This window comes from Balaenoptera musculus, chromosome 5 (assembly GCF_009873245.2).
Source record: "Balaenoptera musculus isolate JJ_BM4_2016_0621 chromosome 5, mBalMus1.pri.v3, whole genome shotgun sequence".
Taxonomy (NCBI): Eukaryota; Metazoa; Chordata; class Mammalia; order Artiodactyla; family Balaenopteridae; genus Balaenoptera; species Balaenoptera musculus.
This window is the reverse complement of record NC_045789.1, coordinates 77,541,951-77,565,784: the sequence shown is the minus strand read 5'-3', so window position 1 is coordinate 77,565,784 and position 23,834 is coordinate 77,541,951. Positions and strand designations below refer to the sequence as shown.

Genomic DNA, 23,834 nt, shown 5'->3' with positions numbered 1-23,834 from the left:
AGGAACACACAGTTTGTTTTTCTTCTATGACGCTCAGCAAATGCTGAACTGTCCTACCCCAAAGTTGGCATCACAGATTTTTTTAGCTGAAAAGAATATCTCACAAATAACCAAGCCATTCATGTCAGGAAGTGAATCCTTTGCCCAGATAATTGTGAACAGTGATGTTCTGTACACGGCTGTAGTAGCTGCAGAATCCTCCTATTTGGGGAGTTATGATATTTCCTCACTATGGTATTGATATCCAGGCCAAATATAGTTCACTCCCCCTCATAGAGTGCTCTGCAGAGATCTGTCCGGAAGAAAGGAGAAGGCATGGTTGTGGGACTTTCATCAGAGTGACTGTCACCTGAAAGAACCAGCCAGGATGATGGAAAAACACTTGTCTTAAATGATCACTATCAATGAGCAAGAAAGGAGAGCTAGCAATAGAAACGTGAAATGCAGATGTTTGGGCTGGGGATGTTTTAGCTCTTTGTTTAATAAAAGTTATTGTACGTCATGCTCATTATATAATACATACTCTTCCGGTTCATACGTTCCCTGCAACATAGACACAGGGTCATCATTGAACTAATTCATTGAATGAAGTGTGTAAGAGCTCAACTTTTGCTCTTTTGCTCTCAGAACTGCAATCCTGGCCTTCCTATAGCTTTTTATTTAAAAAAAAAAAAAAGATTTTCTTATATTTGTTTATCAGATATTTATTGCATATCAGTTGCACACTGACTCTGAAAGAAATGGATGACACTGACCTTAGCCTACAGCCGTTTATATAGATCTGGTTAGAAACCACACAGAAGAGTATAGGCTAGGTGTCAAGATGAATCATATAACTCGTGAGAAGTATGGGGATTCGGAGAAGACAGAATAAGCATTGACTAGAACAATTGGAAACAGTTTTGTGTGAGCTAGAGGGATTTGGTCTACACCTGGAAAATGAGTACAATTTGTCTAGGAGGGAGACTCTCCTTACAGGTTATTCAACAAATACTTTCTCTGTTTTTCTTTTCTTTTTTTAAATTAAAGCATAGTTGAATTACAATATTATATTAATTTCATGTGTATAACATAGTGATTCAGTGTTTTTATAGATTATACTCCAGTTATAGTTATTATAAAGTATCGGCTACACTCCCTGCGTTGTACAATACATCCTTGTATCTTAGTTATTTTATGTATAGTAGTTTGTACCTCAGCAAATATTTCTTGAAGGCCTGCTATGTGCTAGGCACTGGGCTAGATTCTTAAATGTAATGGTGGTGAATGAGAAGCATTTACATACTGACAACCTCTTATGCAGTAGGCAGGGAGCATATAGATGTGTGCACGCACAGTGTGTAAAGGGACCTACTCCTCAGGGTGTGTGTACGACACGTGTTTCTGCAGGATATATGTGCTGCCCTTTCGTTCTGGACAAAGATGGAGTCAGTGCCGCCGTCATAAGTGCAGAGTTGGCCAGCTTTCTAGCAACCAAGAATTTGTCTTTGTCTCAGCAGCTAAAGGCCATCTATGTTGAGTAAGTTTCTATTGACTCTGTTAAATTGAAGTAATTTTTCTTTCGTTTCAGTTGTGCAACACAGTGATTCAATGTATATCTGTATTGTGAAATGATCACAATAAATACAGTTAACATGTTATCCCCACATGTAGTAATATTTTTTAATGTTTTACTCCGTTCTTATGCATGAGATACTAATATTCTTTCTGATGTCCTTACTTTGGTTATGAATTCTATTGCCTATAAAAACTAAATAAGGGTCACCTTTTCCTTTTGATATTTAACTACTTAATAGTAATTACCATTCATGATGACATTGATTCATAACAAATGAGAACATTAGTTGCAGAAATGGCTGAGGGAAGAATGTGATTTTTAAGTGTCCAATGTCAAAAAAGACTAAATGTGTTCACAAAACATCTGTTTAGTCTTTAAAGCAATGATTCACCACTGCCTTTGTAGTGCAAAAGCAGCCAGACACAATATATAAGGTAATGGGCATGGCATGGCTACGTTCCAGTAGAGGAACTTTTACTTAGAAGTTCAGGCTGAGGGCCACAGAGCAGTTCAGCGATCGCTGGGGTAGATTGTTGGACCTCTTTTATAATGTTGGACTTCTTTTTTAATGCTGAATTATTCCTTTGAAATTAGTCGTGGTTATTTGTTTTAGAATATACTGGTTGATACATGTTCAGTGTATACTGTGCAGAATTATTTGTTCCTCATTTTGCATGTAATTGTGTTTGTATTGATAGGTACGGCTACCATATCACCAAAGCTTCGTATTTCATCTGCCACGATCAAGGCACTATTAAAAAATTATTTGAAAACCTTAGAAACTACGATGGGAAGAATAATTATCCAAAAACTTGTGGCAGATTTGAAATTTCTGGCATTAGGGACCTTACAACTGGCTATGATGATAGCCAACCTGATAAAAAAGCTGTAAGTAATGTCTTTTATCAATTAAACTCGCCTCTATTTACTTTTTGACTATACTTTGAATAGCTCAACTTAATCATATAATTAATTGAAGCTGATTTTAGGCATTATTATAAATAAGCTATCAAAATATATAGATAATTAAAAATCATGAGCTGAAACTAAAGGGGTTCTCACTAGTCATGTAAGCAAATGCCGTCGTTTAATACAGCAGGAAATCGATACAGTCGTCCCTCATCATCCGAGGGTTTCACATCCGCGGATACCGAGGGTCGATTGTACTACACTATTTTATCTAATGGACTTGAGCATCCATGAATTTTGGTATCTGTGGGGGGGGCTCCTGGAACCAATCCTCCACGGGTACCGAGGGACGACTGTATTCAGAAGTGTAAGACCTGCCTGTGGTCACACAGCTAATTGGTGACGCTCGGGATAGAATCTGGGTCTTCTGATTCCAAACCCAGCTTTTCCTCTCTTTCAGCAGTTGAACTTGAAAAAGCATCAGAATCACCTGGTGGCCAGGTTAGAACACTGAGTGCTGCAGCCCACCCCTTATTTGCCTTTCTAATAAGTTCCCTGCTGATGCTAATGCTACTGGTCCAACTTTGAGAACCACTGCTTGCTTCCTCCTTAGTTTTACCCTGTTCTCTGAATATATAGGAGTTGTTAGCTGTAAAGCATGAGTTTGCATTCTTCCTACCATGTAGATTCCCCCACTGGAGTCAAAAGAAGGCTCAAATGTGGCAGAAGAGTATTGCTAACTATGGCAGGGGGGTAGAGGAAGGAGAGTAAGAATATCCTTATGAGATACTGGACATTTGCGGGTTTTTTTTTTTTTTTGAATTTTTGAATTTTATTTATTTTTTTATACAGCAGGTTCTTATTAGTTATACCTTTTATACATATTAGTGTATATATGTCAATCCCAATCTCCCAATTCATCACATGGACATTTGCTTTGATATTCACCTTTTTACATTTTTTAATTTACATCTGCACACAATATGTTTTTAAAGGCAAATAGTATTAAAAGTGTTATGATTAAACATGGCAGTTCCAACTCCTGCTGTCTCATTTCCATGTGCCAAGACAACCACCTTCCCTCTTAGTTGTTTCTCCTGGTATTTACCACCAGATTTCTAAACAATGTGCTCATGTGGTGATACTATGACTTATCAGTGTTAGACTTTATTAATTTTCTATTATGGAGATAGGGATTTAGTTCTTACACTTCCAGCATTCACGACTCTTCTCCCCTGTCCTCACAGTACATTTATACCACAACTCTTGGTGACATCAGATTCCATGCTTGTATTGTTATGACTGGTAACTATTGTTTTTTGCTTAGCTAAGTAGTGTACTATGATTAGGTTCCCCTTACTTTGTATAGAGAATACTTTTCCTGTAATTAATAGCTGCTTTGTGCTTTCATTTGTGTGGATTTCTATGTAACCCTCACCAGTTCTTCCCACATCCTTCAAATACCTCTCAGTAGGGTTTTCAACCTGGACTGTTGGTTCCATCTTGTTTCCAGTGGCCTCCCTCCTGGTCCCTTCCTCTGGGGAGAGGCTTCTGCTCTCTGGGTTGAACGCCCAGCTGTCATCCTGGAAATGCCCTTTCACCACTCTCTGGGGGTGGGTCCCTTGCTCCTAGACCCCATGATTTCCTCTTTTTATATTTATCTTCCTAAATCACATCCTCTAGTAGCTTCCTGAGAAGAAATGAATAGGAGGTAAATTTTTGGAGGTGTTTAGGTCTGAAAATGTCTTACTCTACCCTCACGCTTTATTGACTCACAGTTTGGAAAGCATTGCTCTGTATTTGTTAAGCCGTTGAGCATCCATCATTCATTCACTCAGGAAATAGTTGGGACCTGCTGTGTGCTGCATTCAGGGATGAGAACACCATACTCATTCAGTCCTTTCCGTGCCATTTGTTTTCTTCTCCATGGGAAGACATTAGGAACTTTCCGCTAAACTTGGGGTTCTAAAATTTCAGTGATATGCTTTTAGTATGGGTCTCTTTTCATTCATTTTTCTGGATACTTGGTTGGTCTTTGTTGATCTATGGAGTCATTTCTTTCAGTTCTGAGAAATTCTCTTGATTTTTGTCAAAGAAGGATGCTGGATGGTTGTTTTTCAAGTAACCTCTTCCCTTGCATTTTCTGTTCTCACCTTCTTGACAAGTCCTTCTTGACAGGTTCTTAGATGCTGACACTCCTGGAGTGATGTTCTACTTTCCGTGTTTCTTTTTTCCCACTGTCCATCTATAGCCTTCTTTCCTACTTTTGGGGAGATTACCTCAACATTAACTTTCAATGCTTGTCTGAACATTTCAGCTCTTTTTCTCTAATTTATTAAAAGTAACATCTTATTCTTGTTTCATGTGTATTATATCTTACCTCTCTTAAGGATATTAATTATAGCTTTTTTAAAATGTAGATCTTGTTTCCTCTGTATTGTCTTTATTTCCCTCAAGGTCTCCTGGGGACGCCTCACTCCCACCCTAATCTCCTGCCTGAGGGTAATAAGCTGGGATGCTGAGGCCCCAGAAGTGGTGGAGAGGTGCTGCGGACCTGGGAGGAGGGGTTTGAGCATTCAGCGTGCAGACTCTGACTTACTCTAAGTTTTCTCCATGCCCTGCCCTCCATGGTGCCCAGCGTCCCCAGCTTCTGAGAGCCCTTCTGGTTCAATTACACCAGAGATTTAAACCATCTCCTGATGAGGTGGTTGGTTGACCACATGGGCAGAAGATGGGGATTTGGGAGGATCTAATAGCTCCTTTGTCTCACGCCTGCCTTTGCAGTACCAGGTGCCCCAGGTAGTGAGCTTTACCAGGGCCCTGCAGAACATGCTGACTCGGTTCTTACCTGCCTGCTACAGGGGCTCCGAGGTCATTCTTCTGTGTTCCATCAGGTCACTTCTGCCCCTCCACCTGGTTTCTGACTGCCACGATTAGTTGACAACCCCCTCAACTGCTGCTGCCTCTTTGCCCTTGTGTGTTTTTTGATTTTAATGCTTCAGTCATTTTAGTGGCGTTTGGAGAGCAATCAGCTAAGAATACATCTACCAGAAGCCCTTGAAAGTGAAATAAGCCTAGTGTTTTGTGGGGTTTTGGTAATGCATTATTAATCGGTTTAAAGCAATTTCTTGTGAAATGATGTGCTTCAATTTTAGTAAAACTTTAGTAGCTTTAATAGAACCATGGAGGTAAAAATTAATATACAAAGTTAATTTTCACAAATTGCCGTATTATTACTTATTTCATTTACACAGAGTACATTTTCTGATTTCCTCAAAAATGTTCTTTTCTTCTTTGTTTGGCATTTACTTTCTTGCTTATTCAGGGGAAAATGTTAGTCAGGTAAGAACAGCTTATGTTATTACTACTTAAATTTATAACGTGTAAATTAATTCCTAGGTTCTCCCTACTAGTAAAAGCAGCCAAATGATCACCTTTACCTTTGCTAATGGAGGCGTGGCCACCATTCGGACCAGTGGGACAGAGCCCAAAATCAAGTACTATTCGGAACTGCGCGCCCCCCCTGGAAATAGGTATGCTATGGATGGCAGCTGCTGTGATATTTATTCCCTAAACTTCCTAAATTCTATTCAGACGCTAAGTAAAATATTTTATCTTTCCAATATGTGGTTTAATTAGGAATGTTGTTTCAGAACCTGCAGCACTATTGTGACATTAACAGGCCCTTGAAGTGTCTAGGGACAAGAGTGCTTACTTCCTACTTGGTTATTTCCTTCTACCCCAAATTTCCCTGTATGGGAAAATTTCATTCCTAATTTCAGTAATAATAATAAAATTTCCTTTTTCTAGTACTTTATATTTGAGGCTGGCACCAATGACTTTTTCTCTTTTTCTCCGTGTCTCTGATACAATAAATTAAAATGCATTGCACGTCCATTCAACAAATATCTTTGAGCACCTATTGTGTGTAAGTCATGCTGGGTCTTGGGGCAGATGAAGAGCCACAGCAGAACGAGTCCTTACCACCAAAGAGCCGATGGTCTGGTAGCTTCAGGGTCGTGTTTTGTGACCTTGGTAAAGGGTTTGAGCTGGTCACTTTCCAACACCTGTAACATTTTGAACTTTATCAGCCGTGGTACATGTAGCTAGCACGTGTAAATGTCATATTACACACCTATTTAACAGTCACTTAGCTATCATTTCTCTATTCAGAATACAGTTCAAAATCAGGAAATTTGGGACTTCCCTGGTGGCTCAGTGGTTAAGAATCCTCCTGCCAATGCAGGGGACACGGGTTCGAGCCCTGGTCCGGGAAGACCCCACATGCCGCGGAGCAACTAAGCCCGTGCGCCACAACTACTGAGCCTGTGCTCTAGAGCCCGCAAGCCACAACTACTGATCCCACGTACCACAACTACTGAAGCTCGCGTGCCTAGAGCCCATGCTCCGCAACAAGAGAAGCCACCACAATGAGAAGCCCGCGTACCGCAACGAAGAGTAGCCCCCGCTCGCCACAACTAGAGAAAACCCGTGCACAGCAACGAAGACCCAGCACAGCCAAAAAATAAAAATAATTTTTTAAAAATCAGGAAATTTTTTTAAAAAGTGAATTAAGTCAGTGCTGTCCAACAGGAATAAAATGTGAGCCACATATGCAACTTGAAATTTTCTCCTAGACACAATTTTAAATAGTGAAAAGAAACAGATAATATATTTATTTAACTAAGTATTTTAAATATTAACATTACAACATGTAATCACTATAAAAATTATTAATGAGATATTTTTAAAAAATTTTTTCACACTAAGTCTTCAAAATCCATACAGTATTTTACACTTACCACACATCTCAAATTCGAATGCTATATTTTTTTGGAAATACTTAAAATGTATTTTTTTTTAATATTTATTTATTTATTTATTTGCTGTGCCGAGTCTTAGTTGCGGCTCGTGAGATCTTCGTTGCGACATGCAGGATCTTTTGTTGCGGCGTGTTGGATCTTTTGTTGCGGCATGTGGGCTCTAGTTCCCCGACCAGGGATCAAACCCAGGCCCCTTGCATTGGGAGTGTGGAGTCTTAGCCACTGGACCACCAGGGAGGTCCCCTTAATCTGTACTTAGAGTTCATAAAATTTGCAGTTGAAAAAGTAGATTTTGTTACCCAAGTTGTTGCAAACATACTTAAGTTTTCCAATAACTGAATCAAGTGCTAGTTTTCAAATTTGAATTTCAATTAGTTAACTTAAATGAAATGAAAAATTCAGTTCCTCTGCTGAACTAACCACATTTCAGTTGCACCGTAGCCACGTGTGGCTAGTGGCTACTGTAGTAGACGACACAGGCCTAGGTAGTAATGGCACATACACGCCAAAGCTTTGTCCATAGGGTTTTTCTGGCTTGTGAACCAAATTTACGTTGTGTGGAAATAAGAGCAGAGGAAATTTTCTGAGCATCTTAAACCAGCGAGCTAATAGCAGATTAAATGTAGCAGATTAGAGGGGCAGGGAAGATTTGCTACAGTTGGACTTTCCTTAGGCATGAAGAAGTGAGGGCTGATAGCAACGCAAGAAATATTAAAACAAAACAAAACTATAAAACATGGATACAACAGCTCAGAATAGTCACCTGTTGGGGACTTTATCATAAAGGAAATAGCAAGCCACACCCAAATCAGCCCTGAATCTTCTTCTGAATAATTCTCATTCTCACTTAGTGTTTTCATATTTCTGTATCTCATTCTTTTGAAAACAAATGGACCTAAGTCCAATTTAAAGATCTATTTTCTCTATATATTTTTTTCCTTTTCATTATCCTGTGAGAATATGTGTAATATTTTAGAAAACTTTCTTTTATAATAACAATACCACTTACTGTTTAAGGATCTATGGTATTTACATTTTTCACATGGCTTATTGAGTGGACTTAAATTCAAATATTAGTTTCTAAATTGCTGAAAATACTTTGAAAATTTGTCCTTTTATTATAGTCATTGAAATGTTGCTCCCGTTTACTAAATGAAACATTAGGCACTAGGTCAGCCCATAGATATACTGTCAAGGCTCAAGCAAGGCATGAGCATAACTAACACACAACAACAATAAAGCCATGGCTAAGGTTTCCTTACTTTCTGATAACGTTAAGTATTATTAATATATTTTATATCGTGAATTTCATTCATTCATAGAATTCCGCAACCCACTAACCCTTTTGAATAGAAAATCTTTTTCAAATATAAGTCCTGCTTTTAAAAAATATTTTTGTTGGGGTTGATGTCTTTAGTTGTTGTTTTTTGTTTGTTTTTTGTTTTGGGGGGTTTTTTTTGGCTGTGCCGCACAGCTTGTGGGATCTTAGTTCCCCAACCAGGGATCAAACCTGTGCCCTCGGCAGTGAAAGCACAGAGTCCTAACCACTTGACTGCCAGGGAATTCCCTTGATGTCTTTAGTTTTGTCCAACTTTTTATTGTGAAAAATTTCAAACCTATAGAAATGTAGAAATAATATAGTGAATACCCACATACTCCTCACATAGACTAGGGGTTGACAAACTTTTTCTGTAAAGAGCCAAATAGTAACTATTTTAGGGATTGCAGACCATATAGCCCTTGTTATAACCACTCAGCTCTGCTGTTGTAGCTGGAAAGCTGCCACAGACATAAAAGAATAGGTGTGGCTGTGTTCCAATAAAACTATTTACACAAACAGGCCACAAGCCATAGTTTGCCTACCCTAACCTAGTTTCAGCAGTTGCTAACATTTTGCAATATTTGCTCTCACTCACCATACATATCAATATTATATATTTGGGTTGGTTTATTTGTTTTCTCAGCCATTTGAAAATAAGTCGCAGACTTCAATACTCAATTCCTAAGAACAAGGACACTCTCTTACTATCTCAAGATTTAGGTAATAATGTCAAGCCAGGGTGCTAACAGAGAAACAAAACCAGCAGGAGATATATAGTAAATTCATTGATGAGTTTTGTTTTATGTATATTGTTTTAAGAAAACCAATAAGGGCTTCCCTGGTGGCGTAGTGGTTAGGAATCCGCCTGCCAATGCAGGGGACACGGGTTTGAGCCCTGGTCCGGGAAGATCCCACATGCTGCAGAGCAACTAAGCCCGTGCGCCACAACTACTGAGCCTGTGCTCTAGAGCCCACGAGCCACAACTACTGAGCCCACGTACCACAACTACTGAAGCCCGCACGCCTAGAGCCCATGCTCCGCAACAAGAGAAGCCACCACAATGAAAGGCCCGCGCACCGCAATGAAGAGTAGCCCCCTCTCGCCACAACTAGAGAAAGCCCGCGTGCAGCAACAAAGACCCAACTCAGCCAAAAATAAATAAATAAATAAATTTATATTTTTTAAAAAAAAACAGTAATTATTAGTCAGTGTGCCTTCCTGAGAATGGTTATTTTCTTCAAAGCACATTTATGGAGAAGGAAAAGAAAAGACTTGTGTAATTCATATGTATTTATGAAGCATAATTACTATATATGTTACCAATGGGGGGTAAAAATAATTATAATGATAGCTACATTTATTGAGGTTTTTGGGCCAGGTTCTGTGCTAATTGCTTTCTATAATTTATCTCAATCTATACAACAACTCTCTTGAGAAAATAAAGTCTTTATCTAAATTTTACAGATGAGGAATCTGGGCCTTTGAAAGGTTAAATCACTTGCCCAAGGGCACACAGCTAGTAAGTAGTACAGCCAGAATTAATGTCTGTAATAAAATGGATTGTTTTAGTTGTACTGGTTAGCTGTTACAATGCAAAAATGATATTAACTAATTACAAAGATTGCCCTTTCTGTTAAAATTAAGTTTGCATATATTAAAGGTGGTCAAGTATGAAGTATTAAAAGTTTGAATTGAAGGATTTACGTTTTTCTATTGAGCTTTTTGGTTTTAAGTACTTATAGTAACTCACCTCATACTAGTAACCTGATATGTAAGGCTGCCACATAAATTAGACACCTGTCTAATTACAAGTCTGTTTTATCTGTTATCAACCTTCCAATTGTTTGCACATAAATGAGTGTTTTCCACATGCTTGAAAACTTAGTTTCCTTAAAGGGATCTAGTTCCCAAGATTTTTGTTTATACTTTAGTTGTGACCCTTTTGTTCCCAAAGTAGAATAAAAAGCAGCCGCATAGCACAGGGAGATCAGCTCGGTGCTTTGTGTCCACCTAGAGGGGTGGGGTAGGGAGGGTGGGAGGGAGATGCAAGAGGGAGGAGATATGGCGATATATGTATATGTATAGCTGATTCACCTTGTTATAAAGCAGAAACTAACACACCATTGTAAAACAATTATACTCCAATAAAGATGTTAAAAAAAATAAAATAAAATAAACAGGGGGTCTCAGGGGGTCTGAGTTCCGGGTGAGTGACCAGCTGGCCCACTAGGAGGCTCCCCAGCTCTTCCATCCTGGGAAGGCCTTACACAGGACGCTGTAGCCGAGCTCCCGATAGTTTGAAGACAAACAGGATCAAGAACATTCATATCCTGGGGGACCAAAGACTTGCCAGCCATGTCATTTGTAAAAGTTCAGCAGGATTTAATGACAGCTGAAGTCATGAAAGTTTTCTCTGCACTGTTAGGTACAGACAGAGCTTTTAGGGATGCTAGGCTACACATTGTGTTTCCTAAAAATTCTTACGAGAAGTGCAAAGGGGTGCTTTTGTTTATAGTAGAGACCTCAGGAAGGCCTTTGCGGAAAATAATGAATATTGTCACATGAGTTTTTTGTCTACATCACAGATGTGTTCCCATGCTTAAGTAGCTGGAGTTCTGTTTTGTCTGATTTAGCCCTCCGCTTAAGGGTAAATATCAATGTTAATTGACCTATGTGAGGAGTCTTTAAAATATGCTTTGGAATAATCCACTGACCTGGCATTTTTTTCCCCTTTATTTTGCAGTGATCCCGAGCAGCTGAAGAAAGAACTAAATGAACTAGTCAGTGCTATTGAAGAACATTTTTTCCAGCCACAAAAGTATAACCTGCAGCCAAAAGGAGAGTAAACTATCCCAGCCTTGGGCATAATCACATTTCCCTACAATTAAGCTGAACTTGATTTCTTAAGCAATATTTTTGTGGGCCAAATAATTTAAACTATTGCTACAAGTATTCATATTTTTTTCAATAGACGTACATTCCTCCTTGTTTTACATTTGAACTTTAAGAGTAATAAAGAAAGATGGCCAAATCTAACAAACCAACCTTCCTGTTAAAAGGTTGAGCATCATCTGAATTTAAAAATGAAGATTTTAAAAATAACTAACCTTCAAAAATATATTGTAATTAATATGCTTTCATTAGAATAAATACCAAATATGTTTCTTCTCTAAAATTCATTTTATGTGTATGTAAAACAGCCAGAAAGCCTATACACATTACTAAACTCTGGGCTGTCCTATGTAAAAGATAGCCACTTCTACATATATGTATATTTACATTTCTATCAACTGCTTATAAAGTAAAATAGATAAACAGATCAAATGCTGTGTTTAGGGAAAATACAATTCACAGGAACCTATAAAGTAGAGCAAAAGATACTTTAAAAAGATAGTTTTTTGATCTAAAATTTTAATTCTAATAATGCACCATTATACATTGTGTATGTGCTAGGAAAAAACAGCTCAACCATCTTTGTTCAGTGTGTTAACGTTCACTTTATCTCTTTAAATCTTGAATGAAACAATTGGTTATTTGAAACTTGCAAAGTAGATTATTGTAGTCTTTTGCTTTAACGCAATTAATGTAATTTTGGTCCTAAAGCAGCAAGGACTCTAAACAGTGACTACCTGACCTTGATTTTGTTTGCCTTGTTCTTACGTGATCATAATCTAAAACTAGACTTTTCCAGGTTCATTATTTAATCTGTGCCTCCTCATAATTGATGGCCTTATAACCTTCCAAAATGACTCCCATTGAGTACCCATGACTGAGGACCAAACTGTTCTTTATACACTTTATATATTTTGTGTGATTTTTTGTTTTTAAAGCAAATGATTGCCTATATTATTATTAACTTAAATGGTTATTAACAGTTTCAGAACAATGAAAAATTACAGTACCATTGACAATCATGTTTCTAATGTAAAGGAAAGAATATTTGTATATCTTAGTGATACATAGTTTGTCCCCTACCAGAACTCTTAAATGTACAATATTCAATATATTCTATCAGCTGCTTCATTGTAGAAGCTATATTTATTTTTAAATATAGTGTACTCTTAAAGTGTACTCTGGAAAAGAGAAACTTCAGATTTGTGTCCTCTCTACATTTTTGTGAGCACATAAATTGTACCCCATCACAGAGTTTGTTTCTGGACGTGCGAATGTAATTAAGATCCAGTCCTGCTTGATGGAGCTCAGGGTCTAATTGGAGGGCTAATAAGTAACTACAGTACTTAACACATTCTATAATTGAGTTATCTGCAAAATACTCAGAGTTGAGGATTGTGAGAGAGGGATTCATTCTGCCCAGAGGAAGCGTCACCTTCAGGGGCAAGTAGCAGCTGGAGATGGAGGAGGAAGTCTTCCAGGCACAGAGCACAGCGTTAGCAAAAGCCTGGAGGCACTGGGGTGTGTGCGGTCCTGGACGGAGGTGGGGAGATGGTGAAAACAGAACCCAGATGTAAACTTCAGGACCTGCCCCACTTCCCTCTCGTGAGCGGGTGTTTCAGTTGGACCTAGAGGAGATCCTCCAGTAAGTATTTCTTGACTTTTTCTTGTTATTGCGGGATGCAGGGTAGCAACGTGTGGTGCATAAAGCTTGCACCATAAAGACCCTGCATTCTAGTGTTGGTCCACGGGGAGCCAGCTCTGTGACCTTAGTCAGGTCACTTAGCCTGTCAAAGTCTCCATTTTGTTATTTTTTAAGACTTTGGTTTTTTTTTAGGGCAGTGCTAGGTTCACAGCAAAATTGAAGGAAGGTACAAAGATATCCCGTACCCACCCTGCCCCCACCCCATGCACAGCCTCCCCCATTATCGACACCCTACCGCAGTGGTGCATTTGTTACTATTGATGGACCTGCGTTAACACGTCATTATCATCCAAACTGTGGAAACAAGAAAAAGATCAGTGACTTGCCGGGGGTCAAGGGGGAAGGAGAGATGAATAGGCAGAGCACAGAGGATTTTTATGGCAGTAAAAAAAATTTTCTGTATGATACTGTAATAGTGAATACATGTCATTATACATGTGTCCTAATCCATAGAAAGTACAACACCAAGAGTGAATACTAATGTAAACTGTGGACTTTGGGTGATAATTTTGTCATTTTAAAAATAAAGAGATTTTACTAAATGGTCTCTGAGGTCATATCATGCTGCAGGTCTTTAAATTATATAAAAATCCATTAAGGGCACCATCAGCAATCATAAATCATTGGCAGTTCTCTTTGGCAGAATGCTTAACTAGCCCTCTTACAAGACCTAACATCTGAGATGGGGGAAAAACACTTTGTACCGAAGAGACAGGCAGCCGTGTGTTCCTGTCCTGCCTTACCTTGCAGCCTGAAGGGAGGGGTGCTGAAACTGGGGACGAGGAGGGCAGAACCACGTGACATGCAGAGGAAGGCAGAACCACATGACGTGCAGATGCCAGGAAATGTTCTGCAGGGCAGGAAGGCAGTGATGGGGACGGAGCGCTGTGTAGCAGCCCCCTTTGCCTTCTCATAGCTAAACTACTTGGGGAAGACCGTCCAGTTTGAGTGTAGAGGTGGCAACCCATTTTCTCTTGGTGCCTAGAAAGAACAAATTCCAAATTAAGTCTGAGAGACTGACTTGCAGGAGGAAATGCAAGCCAATTGTTTTTTTTATTTATTTTTCCTCATGGTGTCTCTATGAAATAAACACCTTTATTCTTTCCTCTAAGAAACATTGGCAGTAGCTGTCATTAATTTAGCTCATCGGTTTAACTCAGTCATCATGCTGTTAAGGGACGGTATTGTTATTTCTTGACATTAGAAACATGGTTTTAAATTTTTTTTAATTAGTTTGTTTATTTTTGGCCGCGTTGGGTCTTCGTTGCTGCACGCGGGCTTTCTCTTAGTTGTGGCGAGCGGGGGCTACTCTTCGTTGCGGTGCACGTGCTCTAGAGCGCCGGCTCAGTAGTTGTGGCATACGGGCGCATTTGCTCCTTGGCATGTGGGATCTTCTCGGACCAAGGATCAAACCCGTGTCCCCTGCATTGGCAGGCGGATTCTTAACCACTGCGCCACCAGAGAAGTCCCTGGAAACATGGTTTTAAAAATAAATGCTTTAAGTGACGGAAAAAGTGAATATGCCCTCCTTTTAAGGGATTTTGAAAGAATGGCATCTAAATCATATTTATAATTTCTACTTCCTAAAAGACTACATCCTGAGACTTATTTGTACATTCGTTCATATGTTCACTGACTGAGTCATGCTTGAATTTTGCTATGAGTCAGGCACTTTTCTGGATACTGATGATAAACAGGCTTGGTGATCTCAAACTTCGCCTCGGAAAGCAGAGGAAGTCACATGTACGCACAAGACTGCTGCATTGCAATAGTAAAGTATTTGAACTATGGGCAAACCACTCTGTAATGTCCCCTTTTGGACTTGTCTTTTTCAAGAACATCAAGTTCAAACTCCTAACATTTTTGTTCAAAACAATTTGACTCTGGGAGGCTGTTTGAATGCCATTTTCCTGCATCATCCTTCTGTCCTGTTCTTGCTACCAACATACTTTGTGTAAAGTAACCCAACTATTGAAAGCAAGATGTCACACTCTTAGGCAGACGGGAAGCAAAGTTTAAAATAACGCCACTTTGATAGACTTCTCCATGTAAGCACAGTGCAGTAACTTAGACTCACTGGAGGAGAAAGACAGCTGCCTGGAGAGATGAGGTCCTCGGACCTAAGCGCAGGGTGAGCAGGGTGGAGAGCACTGTTGGGGAATCTGGTTTCTGTTGCCCTGGCTTCCTTGTGTAGGTCCCTGAAATTAAAATTTTCGAAACAGCTAGTGGCCACTTCCCGTTCGCGTCCAGTGAAAGCCACTTTGGTGTTTGGTGCAAACCTAGTCCAGAATGGAGCTGGGCACATGGACCAAAGAGCCAGCTCCAGGTCAAATAAGCGTTTGAAACCATTTCAAAATAGCATTGTGCAACTTCCAAAGGGAAGTTAGGGTTGCAGTTTACAGAGATGATGAGGCCTGATTGTGTTCTTAAAATACACTGTTCTGAACTATTTCACCTTAACTATTTTTTTTTACAAATCTCTAGGTGGCAACAGTGAAATGTAGCTCCATATCTGATAAAGGTTCCTAAATCCAAAGTAAATTTTAGGTGGAGGCTTGAGCTAATTATCTCCTTTGCTGGTTCAGCAGGCTTCCTTATATTTTCCTTCTGCACCCTAAGTCATTTCATTCCCGAGGTGGAATCATCGATTCTCTACCCTCTGAAAGTGTCTTTATGCTCAAGGCTGTAATTGTCCTAAGTGTAGGACTACAGACTTCTCTCCCAAGTTCCGACCCTATATTACCACCTGATTCCTTGAACTTTCCTACTCAGATGTCCTCAAATTGTGTTCAGTGTAACCCAGCCCCAAATCAGTTTTTTTCTTCAGTTAGTTCCCCAGCTGCCCTTCTTCCAGTTTACACCACCGCTTAAAAACACCTGCCTAGAACCTTCGGTGATTTCGATATTTGACTTGCACCTTTTCCTTTTTAAACTTACGGAAAATTTCAAACATATACAAAGAATTGTACAAGGGACCTCGAAGTACCCATCACCCAGCTAGAGCAAATCCCCCATTCATGTCCAATCCCGTTACATCTAAATCTTCCTCAATCCCCATCCTTCTACAGGACAATTCTGAAGCAAATCCCAGACCTGTCATTGTATCTGTAAATATTTCAGTATGTATCTGTACAAGATAAGGACATATTCTCTCTCTCTCTCTCTCTCTCACACACACACACACACACACACGCAACCATACTACTATTGTCACACATTTTTAAATGTTTACAATTCCTTCCTTAACATCATCAATTATCTAGTCAGTGTGCAAATCTCTCCATTTGTCTCATACATGTTGTTTACTCTTTGCTTGAATCAGGATTCAACTAGTATCCACTTACTGCATTTGGTTGATAGGTCTCTTAAAATCTCTTTTAATCTATAAAGTCTTCATCTCTTTTTTCTTTTCTCTTGCCTTTTTTAATTTATTCCAAACGACCAAATCATTTGCCCTGTAGGGTTCCCCACATTTTGAATCTTGCTAATTGCCTCCTCATGATGTAGTTAACATGTTTTTCTGTGCCTTACGTTTCCTGTAAGGTGACATGGAAGGTAGAGAAGCATGATCTGATTCGGGTTTGATTTTTTGGCGATACTTGATAGGAGTGGGGGAGGGGTGGCACGCCCAGAGCGTCTAGTTGTTTTCCAAGTGCCATGTGCTGGTTATCACCAGTCAGTTTGCCCACTCCTGCTTTGCCCTGTACAATAAAAGGGGAATCAGGTAAAGGCAATGGGGTTCCATTAAAAAGAGACATGAATGGATGTATCCATTGTCGCGCAGGCCTCCCACAGAAGGGAGGCAAGAGGAGCTGATGAGCTATTTCAGACAGAACGCGTAGCTCATGTGTCAGCCGTGATGAAAGCGTACTTCTTGCTCTCAGAGAGCTCTCTTGGGCTCCAGTAGTTCAAAGGAAGGGATTTGTCACGCCTTTAGGTTCTCAGTGATTCCTTTTTTTTTTTTTAACATCTTTATTGGAGTATAATTGCTTTACAATGTTGTGTTAGTTTCTGCTGTATAACAGTGAATCAGCTATATGCATACGTATATCCCCATATCCCCTCCCTCTTGCATCTCCCTCACACCCTCCCTATCCCACCCCTCTAGGTGGTCGCAAAGCACCGAGTTGATCTCCCTGTGCTCTGCAGCTGCTTCCCACTAGCTATCTATTTTACATTTGGTAGTGTATATATGTCGAAGGGATGAAGTCAGTGATTCCTTTTAATTATGTGCCTGTTCTGGAACAAAATTACAGTTTTGTGTTGAGTTATGAAGACCAACAAACAAAGGGAGAAATATGAGCAAAGTACAAGCATCCACGGAGAGAGCTGTTGAAGGATTTGCTTGAGTGAACCAGCTGCGTGGTGGATGTAACCACAAGGCAGAGGAAATAAGACCATCTTCCTTTAGAAGGCATGTGCTCTGGTGTGCAACCCCAGAATGGGAACCAAGATCTTTGTTTGTTTTGTGTTAAAGAATATAATTATCTTTTAATTTTTTTGGCCATGCCATGTGACTTGTGAGATCTTAGTTCCCCGACCAGGGATCAAACCTGGGGCCTCGGCAGGAAAGTGCGGAGTCCTAACCTCTGGACCACCAGGGAATTTCCCCACCAAGATCTTTGTTGATAAGATCTCAAGAGATTTAAATAAGGTTGAGTTCGTGCTGCTGCTTGAGAAAGATGGGCTCATTTGAGATCTACATCCTCTGTCTGTTCAGAGAGTATACATTTGGCTGGACAAGAAACTGTTAAATTGCGTGATGCCGTGACATTTGCCCTGGAGTATGCATTTCTGTGGCAAGCAACAAAAACCAATTTCACAAAGTGAGACAAAGAAAAGGATTCTGAAAGAAGCCTGGGAAGTCACCCAGAGTTCAGTCAATGTTGTTCTCTATCATTTATTCTCTGTCATCAATATCATCTCGATCATCAATAACAAAAAGATTTGACGGTTCTGCTGCTTTGAGAATCACCGGTTAGCAGCTCAAGCCAGAAGCTGGCTGACGAGTGGAAACCTAAACTAATAGAGAACATGTAGTCGCAGTTGAATGGACTGACCTTGTGGATGAAACAGACCCTGAGTTTGTGGCCAAGGTATACGTTTTATTTGGGAGAATCTTGACTATCACAATGATGAAAGAAACATTCAGTAGGCCATTTTCTGAATTTAGAAAACTCAAAACGATGAAGAAGTTGAAATAGCCTATATTTGCTCACAAATGGTTGCACATTATACACTCGGTTCTGCATCCGTTTTTCATCCCCTAGTTAGAAGGACATTTAAGTCGTTTCCAATTCTTTGCTAATATAACATAGCTATAAACAACACTCTGTGTGTGTGTGTGTATATATATGTATATATAATTTTCCCTCTCATTCTAGTATAAGACAGATAATATTTTAACAACTAAAGTATCTCCTTGTTGAAAGAATGTCATGAGATTATCTAGATGAGAACACTTCATAAATTGCCGTTTGAGTATTACTATCCTTGGATAAATGAACAAATTAGATTTATAAACTATGTTTTCATATCACCCATTCAGTGTTTGCAGCTCTGTGTCAGAAAACCAGTATCATTTTGCTGCCTTCATTTCCCACATGGTACCAGTGATTTTAAAAAAGAAAAAAAAAAATCTATATCATTTCTAGGTTGTGCCCACTACAACCCATTGGGGTTACAGTTATAGGCTCTATAGCCAAGCTATCTGAGTTTCAATTCCAACTTCATTACTTTTTAACTATGTGATGCTGGACAAGTTTCTTAAAATCTCTAAACCTCAATTTCCTTATTTGTAATGTGGTTGAAATCCAATCACTTGTTGCAAAATAATTGCTAACGACATTTCAATTGTCTTAGACCATAGAGGACACTAATCAGTGATTAGAGAGAAATTTAACATCATCAGCAGAAAAGTATTACCTATTGGAGAAAATGCACATGGGGGATTAGGCCCCATGGATGACATGCAGATATACCCATTATTGTTCCCGCCTATAAGGAGATAAAAGTTTGGGGAAATGAGACTCACATAGGACCTATGGGAACTATTGAAGAAAATATAGATTAATTATTTTGTAACCTTGGAATATAATCTTTCTAACTACAACTCAAGTTACAAAGAAAGGATTGAAAATTTGCCTACATTTAATAAAATCTTCTGTCACAAACTGGGCAAAAATATTTGCAACTTGTATCACAAAGGGCTTATCTTCCTAATAAAGAGCCCCTAGATATCAATAACAAAAAAAGATCAACAACACAATAGAAACAGAACAAATGATATGGAAAGATAGTTCACAGAAAAGGAAACACAAATGGTTCTTAAGTATGTTTTTTTAAAGTGCTCAAGATAATTTTTTTACCCCTCTTCCTGTGCCATTTTAGCTGTACATTCAATTTCTATTTTTTTTGTGGTTATACTTACAGTAATCTTAACGTGTATTTTCTTTTTTCTTTAATTTATTCATTTATTTATTTATTTTTGGCTACATTGGGTCTTCGTTGCTGCGGGTGGGCTTTCTCTAGTTGCGGCGAGCGGGGGATACTCTTCGTTGTGGTGCGCGGCCTTCTCATTATTGCGGTGGCTTCTCTTGCTGTGGAACACCAGCTCTAGGTGCACGGGCTTCAGTAGTTGTGGCACGCAGCCTCAGTAGTTGTGGTGCACGGGCTTAGTTCCTCCGCAGTATGTGGGATCTTCCCGAACCAGGGATCGAACCCTTGTCTCCTGCATTGGCAGGTGGATTCTCAACCACTGCACCACCAGGGAAGTCCTGCATGTGTATTTTTTAATCAGGTCTAAAGTTAATATCTCTAGCCTCCACCCAAACAATACAGAAAACTTAATTTTTGCTTAGACAGTACATTCAAATGGTAGAAATTTCAAAATGTACCAAAGGTATATGTAGAGTGAAATGTCTCTAGTCTACCACTATTCACTGCCACTCAGTTCGTATGCATCATCTTTGCTAATTTCAAGTGCATTCTTCCAGAGAACTTGTACATAAAACAATTATGTAATGGATTCTTTTGTTTTGATTTATTTTATCCAAATGGTAGGACACTGCACACACTGTTCTGCACTCTGCTTTTTTCACTTACCAATTGTGAAAGAGTGTTTTAATGTTTGCAATTATTCACTGTCTTCTTCTCCTTAGATGGAGCGTATGAGAAATTCATGTTCATTGTTATAACCCACTGATGTGTTGTAGTTGTTAATGAAGAGAAATCTGACTCATATAGAAATACATTTATTCTATATCACACTCAGAAATATAATTCAATGGCTGAATGTACAGTCTAATGTATGGATGTAATGCAATCTATTTAATTATTTCCCCTATTAATGGATATTGAGGTTGTTTCTAATTAATGCTGTTTCAAAAAATGCAGCAATGAATAACCTTGTCACAGATCATTTCACATGAGCGTGTGTCTGCAAGATAATCCACCTAATTTTTAAAATCCTTCATTCCCTGGCGGTGCAGTGGTTAAGACTCCGTACTTCCACTGCAGGGGGCACGGGTTCAATCCCTGGTCGGGGAACTAAGATCCTGCATGCCACACAGCACGGCCAAAAAATTAAAATAAAACCCTTCAGAATTATTTTAAATAATTTTTCCCATTTTATTGAAATATAATTGACATACAGTACTGTAGAGGTTTAAGGTGTACAGCATGCTGGTTTGATTCACATACATCATGAAATGATCACCACAAGTTCAGTGATCATCCATCATCTCATCAAAATCATTATTTGTGAAAGTTAATGCTTATGTAGATTCACCCAGCGCTTTGCTATTTTGATTCAACCATCCTAACCCTTCTCGCTGAAACACATATTTTAGAGGTGGTTTTAGTCTTGGCATGAAAATCTCATTAGTCACCTCATTCATTGGTAATGGTTCTACCAGGTAAAGGGCTCTAATTTGATGTTTATTTCCCCTGGCACTTTGAAGTCACTGTTGAATTATATTCTGGTCTTTTTTGTTTCTGACCGAAAGTGTGCTATTACTCTAGCTGTCATCCCTTTGTAGATAGTTTTTTTTTTCTTCTTCTTTCTGATTGCTTTTTTAAGTCATGTTTTTATTAAGGTGTAAAATACATACAATAAAGTGCACAAAATCTTAAATGTACAGCTCAGTGACTTTTTAGATTTTAAGTATCCATGAAACCATGGATATAAAGATATAAAACATGTCCGTTATCTCAAAGGGTATCAAAGGGTACCCTCATGCCCTTTTCAGTTGGAACCCTTCCCTCAACCCCCAGAGATAACCACTATTTACAGCTAATACCATGGATTCATTTTTCCCATTCCTGAGCTTCATGTAAGTACAGTTGTATCTTTTGCTCAATACTTGAATGCTTTTAAGACTTTTTTTCTTGCTCTTTGATATTTTTCCATTTCATTATTATATTAAGTTACTATATTCATTGTTTTCTACTTCTTTATCTCTGCATTGCCCTCTCATCTGGAACTGTCTTCCAGCTCACTAATGTCTCATGAGCTTTTCCTAATCTGCTATTCAATCCTTCTTTGGAATTTCAAATTTCAATGTTCTTTGGAATTTCAAATTTCAATGTTGTTGCTTTTTAAAAAATTTCTGAAAGTTCTATTTGATCCTTTTTCAAATCTTCCTTCTCTTTATTGTTAGTGTCCCATTCCATCTTCTTGGTTCCCATTTTTGGTTTTTGTTTATGAATAATTTTTAATATGCTTGCTTTAGTCTCTCTTACATCTTGCTCTATAAAGTTCTTGAGATGCTACTCTTCAGTTTGTTGTATGTATTGACTGTCCCACACAATGGATTGTTTCCTAGTGTTTGTGAATTTGCTTGTTTTTATTTTCAGCAGAGGTTTGTTTTCTTTTTTTTTCTGTTTTTGTTTCTTTTAATTTGGGAGAGTTCCTTGCGCCCTATGTTGTAAAAATGTTATTACAAGGCAATTTTATATTTACTTCTGCAAGGTCCCAGGGGTTTCACTGTTCTGTTGCTGTTGTTGTTGCTGTCATTGGGTTTTTTAAACTATTTTTTTGTTTTGTAATCTTTCTTTAAATTGTTCATTGCTTTGCATGCCTATAATTACAGTCATTAATTATAATATACTATTTATACATGGTTGTAAAGAATGCATTTCAAAAAGATTTGTATAAATTTATATCTGGTAACATAGTGCTACCCAAAACAACTATACAAATTAATTTTAAAATTCATATGGAAGAGTAAAGGTATCACCAAGTACAAGCTGGTACTGCTCACCGCACAACAGGCAACAAGAGATGAGTTGTTGGGGCAAGGAATGGTGACTTTATTCGGAAAGACAGCAGACCAAGGAGATGGTGGACTAAGTGTCCCAAAGAACCATCTTACCCAAGTTAGAATTCAGGCTTCTTTTACTAAAAGGCTGTGGTTGGTTGTTGCACAGCTTCTCGGTATTGGGATCCTTTGTTCTTGCAGCTGTCCACATGGATAGGTCAGGTCAGGATGTTCCTGTAAACCTCCAACAAGACAAATGTTATTCTCTGTTCTGCAACTTTTTATCTCTATATGAATGGAAAAGTGTTATACTTTTAAAGGTCAGAGCCTTGAGAGTGGGCTATTCTGTATATTCCAGGCTATAGACAACATTCTTAACCTGTTGCAAAAGCAGTAGAGTACAAAGGTTAAAGTAAAAGAAACAGCCCCTATATGAAGTCAGATTTTTTTCTTCCCTATTACAAAGAGCCAGAGTAAACAGAATAATACCGAAGAAGTAATGTTGGGAGACAACGCTCTATTGGTCTCTTGCATTTCTGCACATCTCCTGAGCAGACACACTGACATTTTTTTCTAGACTATCTTTTCAAAGATGTTTATACAGCAAACAGCTTTGGAAGACAGAGATGGCGTCTCCCTCCAGGGCAGAGGGAAGATTTGTTTGACATCCAGGATATTTAAGAAGTGTCTCCCTCTGGGGAAAAGGACAGGCAGGTTTGCTAGCATCCGCCTTTAAAGTTTGGGGTTTCCTAAGCTCAGGTTCCTCATGGTGACATGTGCAGCATTCATCTCAGCTCTTCCATGTCACACGTGGAACTTGGGGACAGGGGCAACTGAGGTGAACGTAAAGCTTATGCTGCCAGCTGTGCTGTGAGTGCTGTGCTGTGAGCAATAAAGTCCTTTGCCTCTGACTCACCAGCCTCTCATGTCTTCTACTTGTATCCATGAATCAGTGACAGACTAACTTCTTAGCTTGCAAATAGATAAATTCTCAGACTCTTCACAGTTTATAACAATAAGAAGAGGGAAATTGTGCTCTTATTAGGATTTATTAGGATTCATTATAAAGATACAGTAAATAAATTTGGCAGAGAGATGAACAAATAAACCAGTGGAAGGAAATAACAAATAAGCAAATGTATATAGAAGAAACTGTTATATGGCCAACATGGCATCATACATCTGTAAGGAAAGAACTACTGAGTAAAAAATTCTGGAACAATTAGCTGTCTAGATGAAAAAACTAAAATTAGATCCCTACCTCAAACCGTATCCAAAACCATATGGAAAAGTAAACTGCAGTTGGATTCAAGATCTAAATGTGAACAACACTTTGAAATTTTTAGAAGAAATTCACAGCATTGT

General features: G+C 38.8%; 1 protein-coding gene across 1 annotated transcript in view; it reads left to right on the top strand.

Moving 5' to 3' along the window:
• Positions 1-12,155, top strand: part of PGM2 (phosphoglucomutase 2) — a 32,752-nt gene extending 20,597 nt beyond the window's left edge. The window contains exons 11-14 of the mRNA XM_036853197.1: positions 1,390-1,519; positions 2,257-2,446; positions 5,867-6,000; positions 11,356-12,155. Of these exons, the coding sequence (XP_036709092.1) occupies positions 1,390-1,519; positions 2,257-2,446; positions 5,867-6,000; positions 11,356-11,458 (557 nt within the window). The 3' untranslated portion in view covers positions 11,459-12,155. The remainder of the gene's footprint in view (positions 1-1,389; positions 1,520-2,256; positions 2,447-5,866; positions 6,001-11,355) is intronic.
• The last annotated feature ends 11,679 nt before the right edge of the window (positions 12,156-23,834 follow it).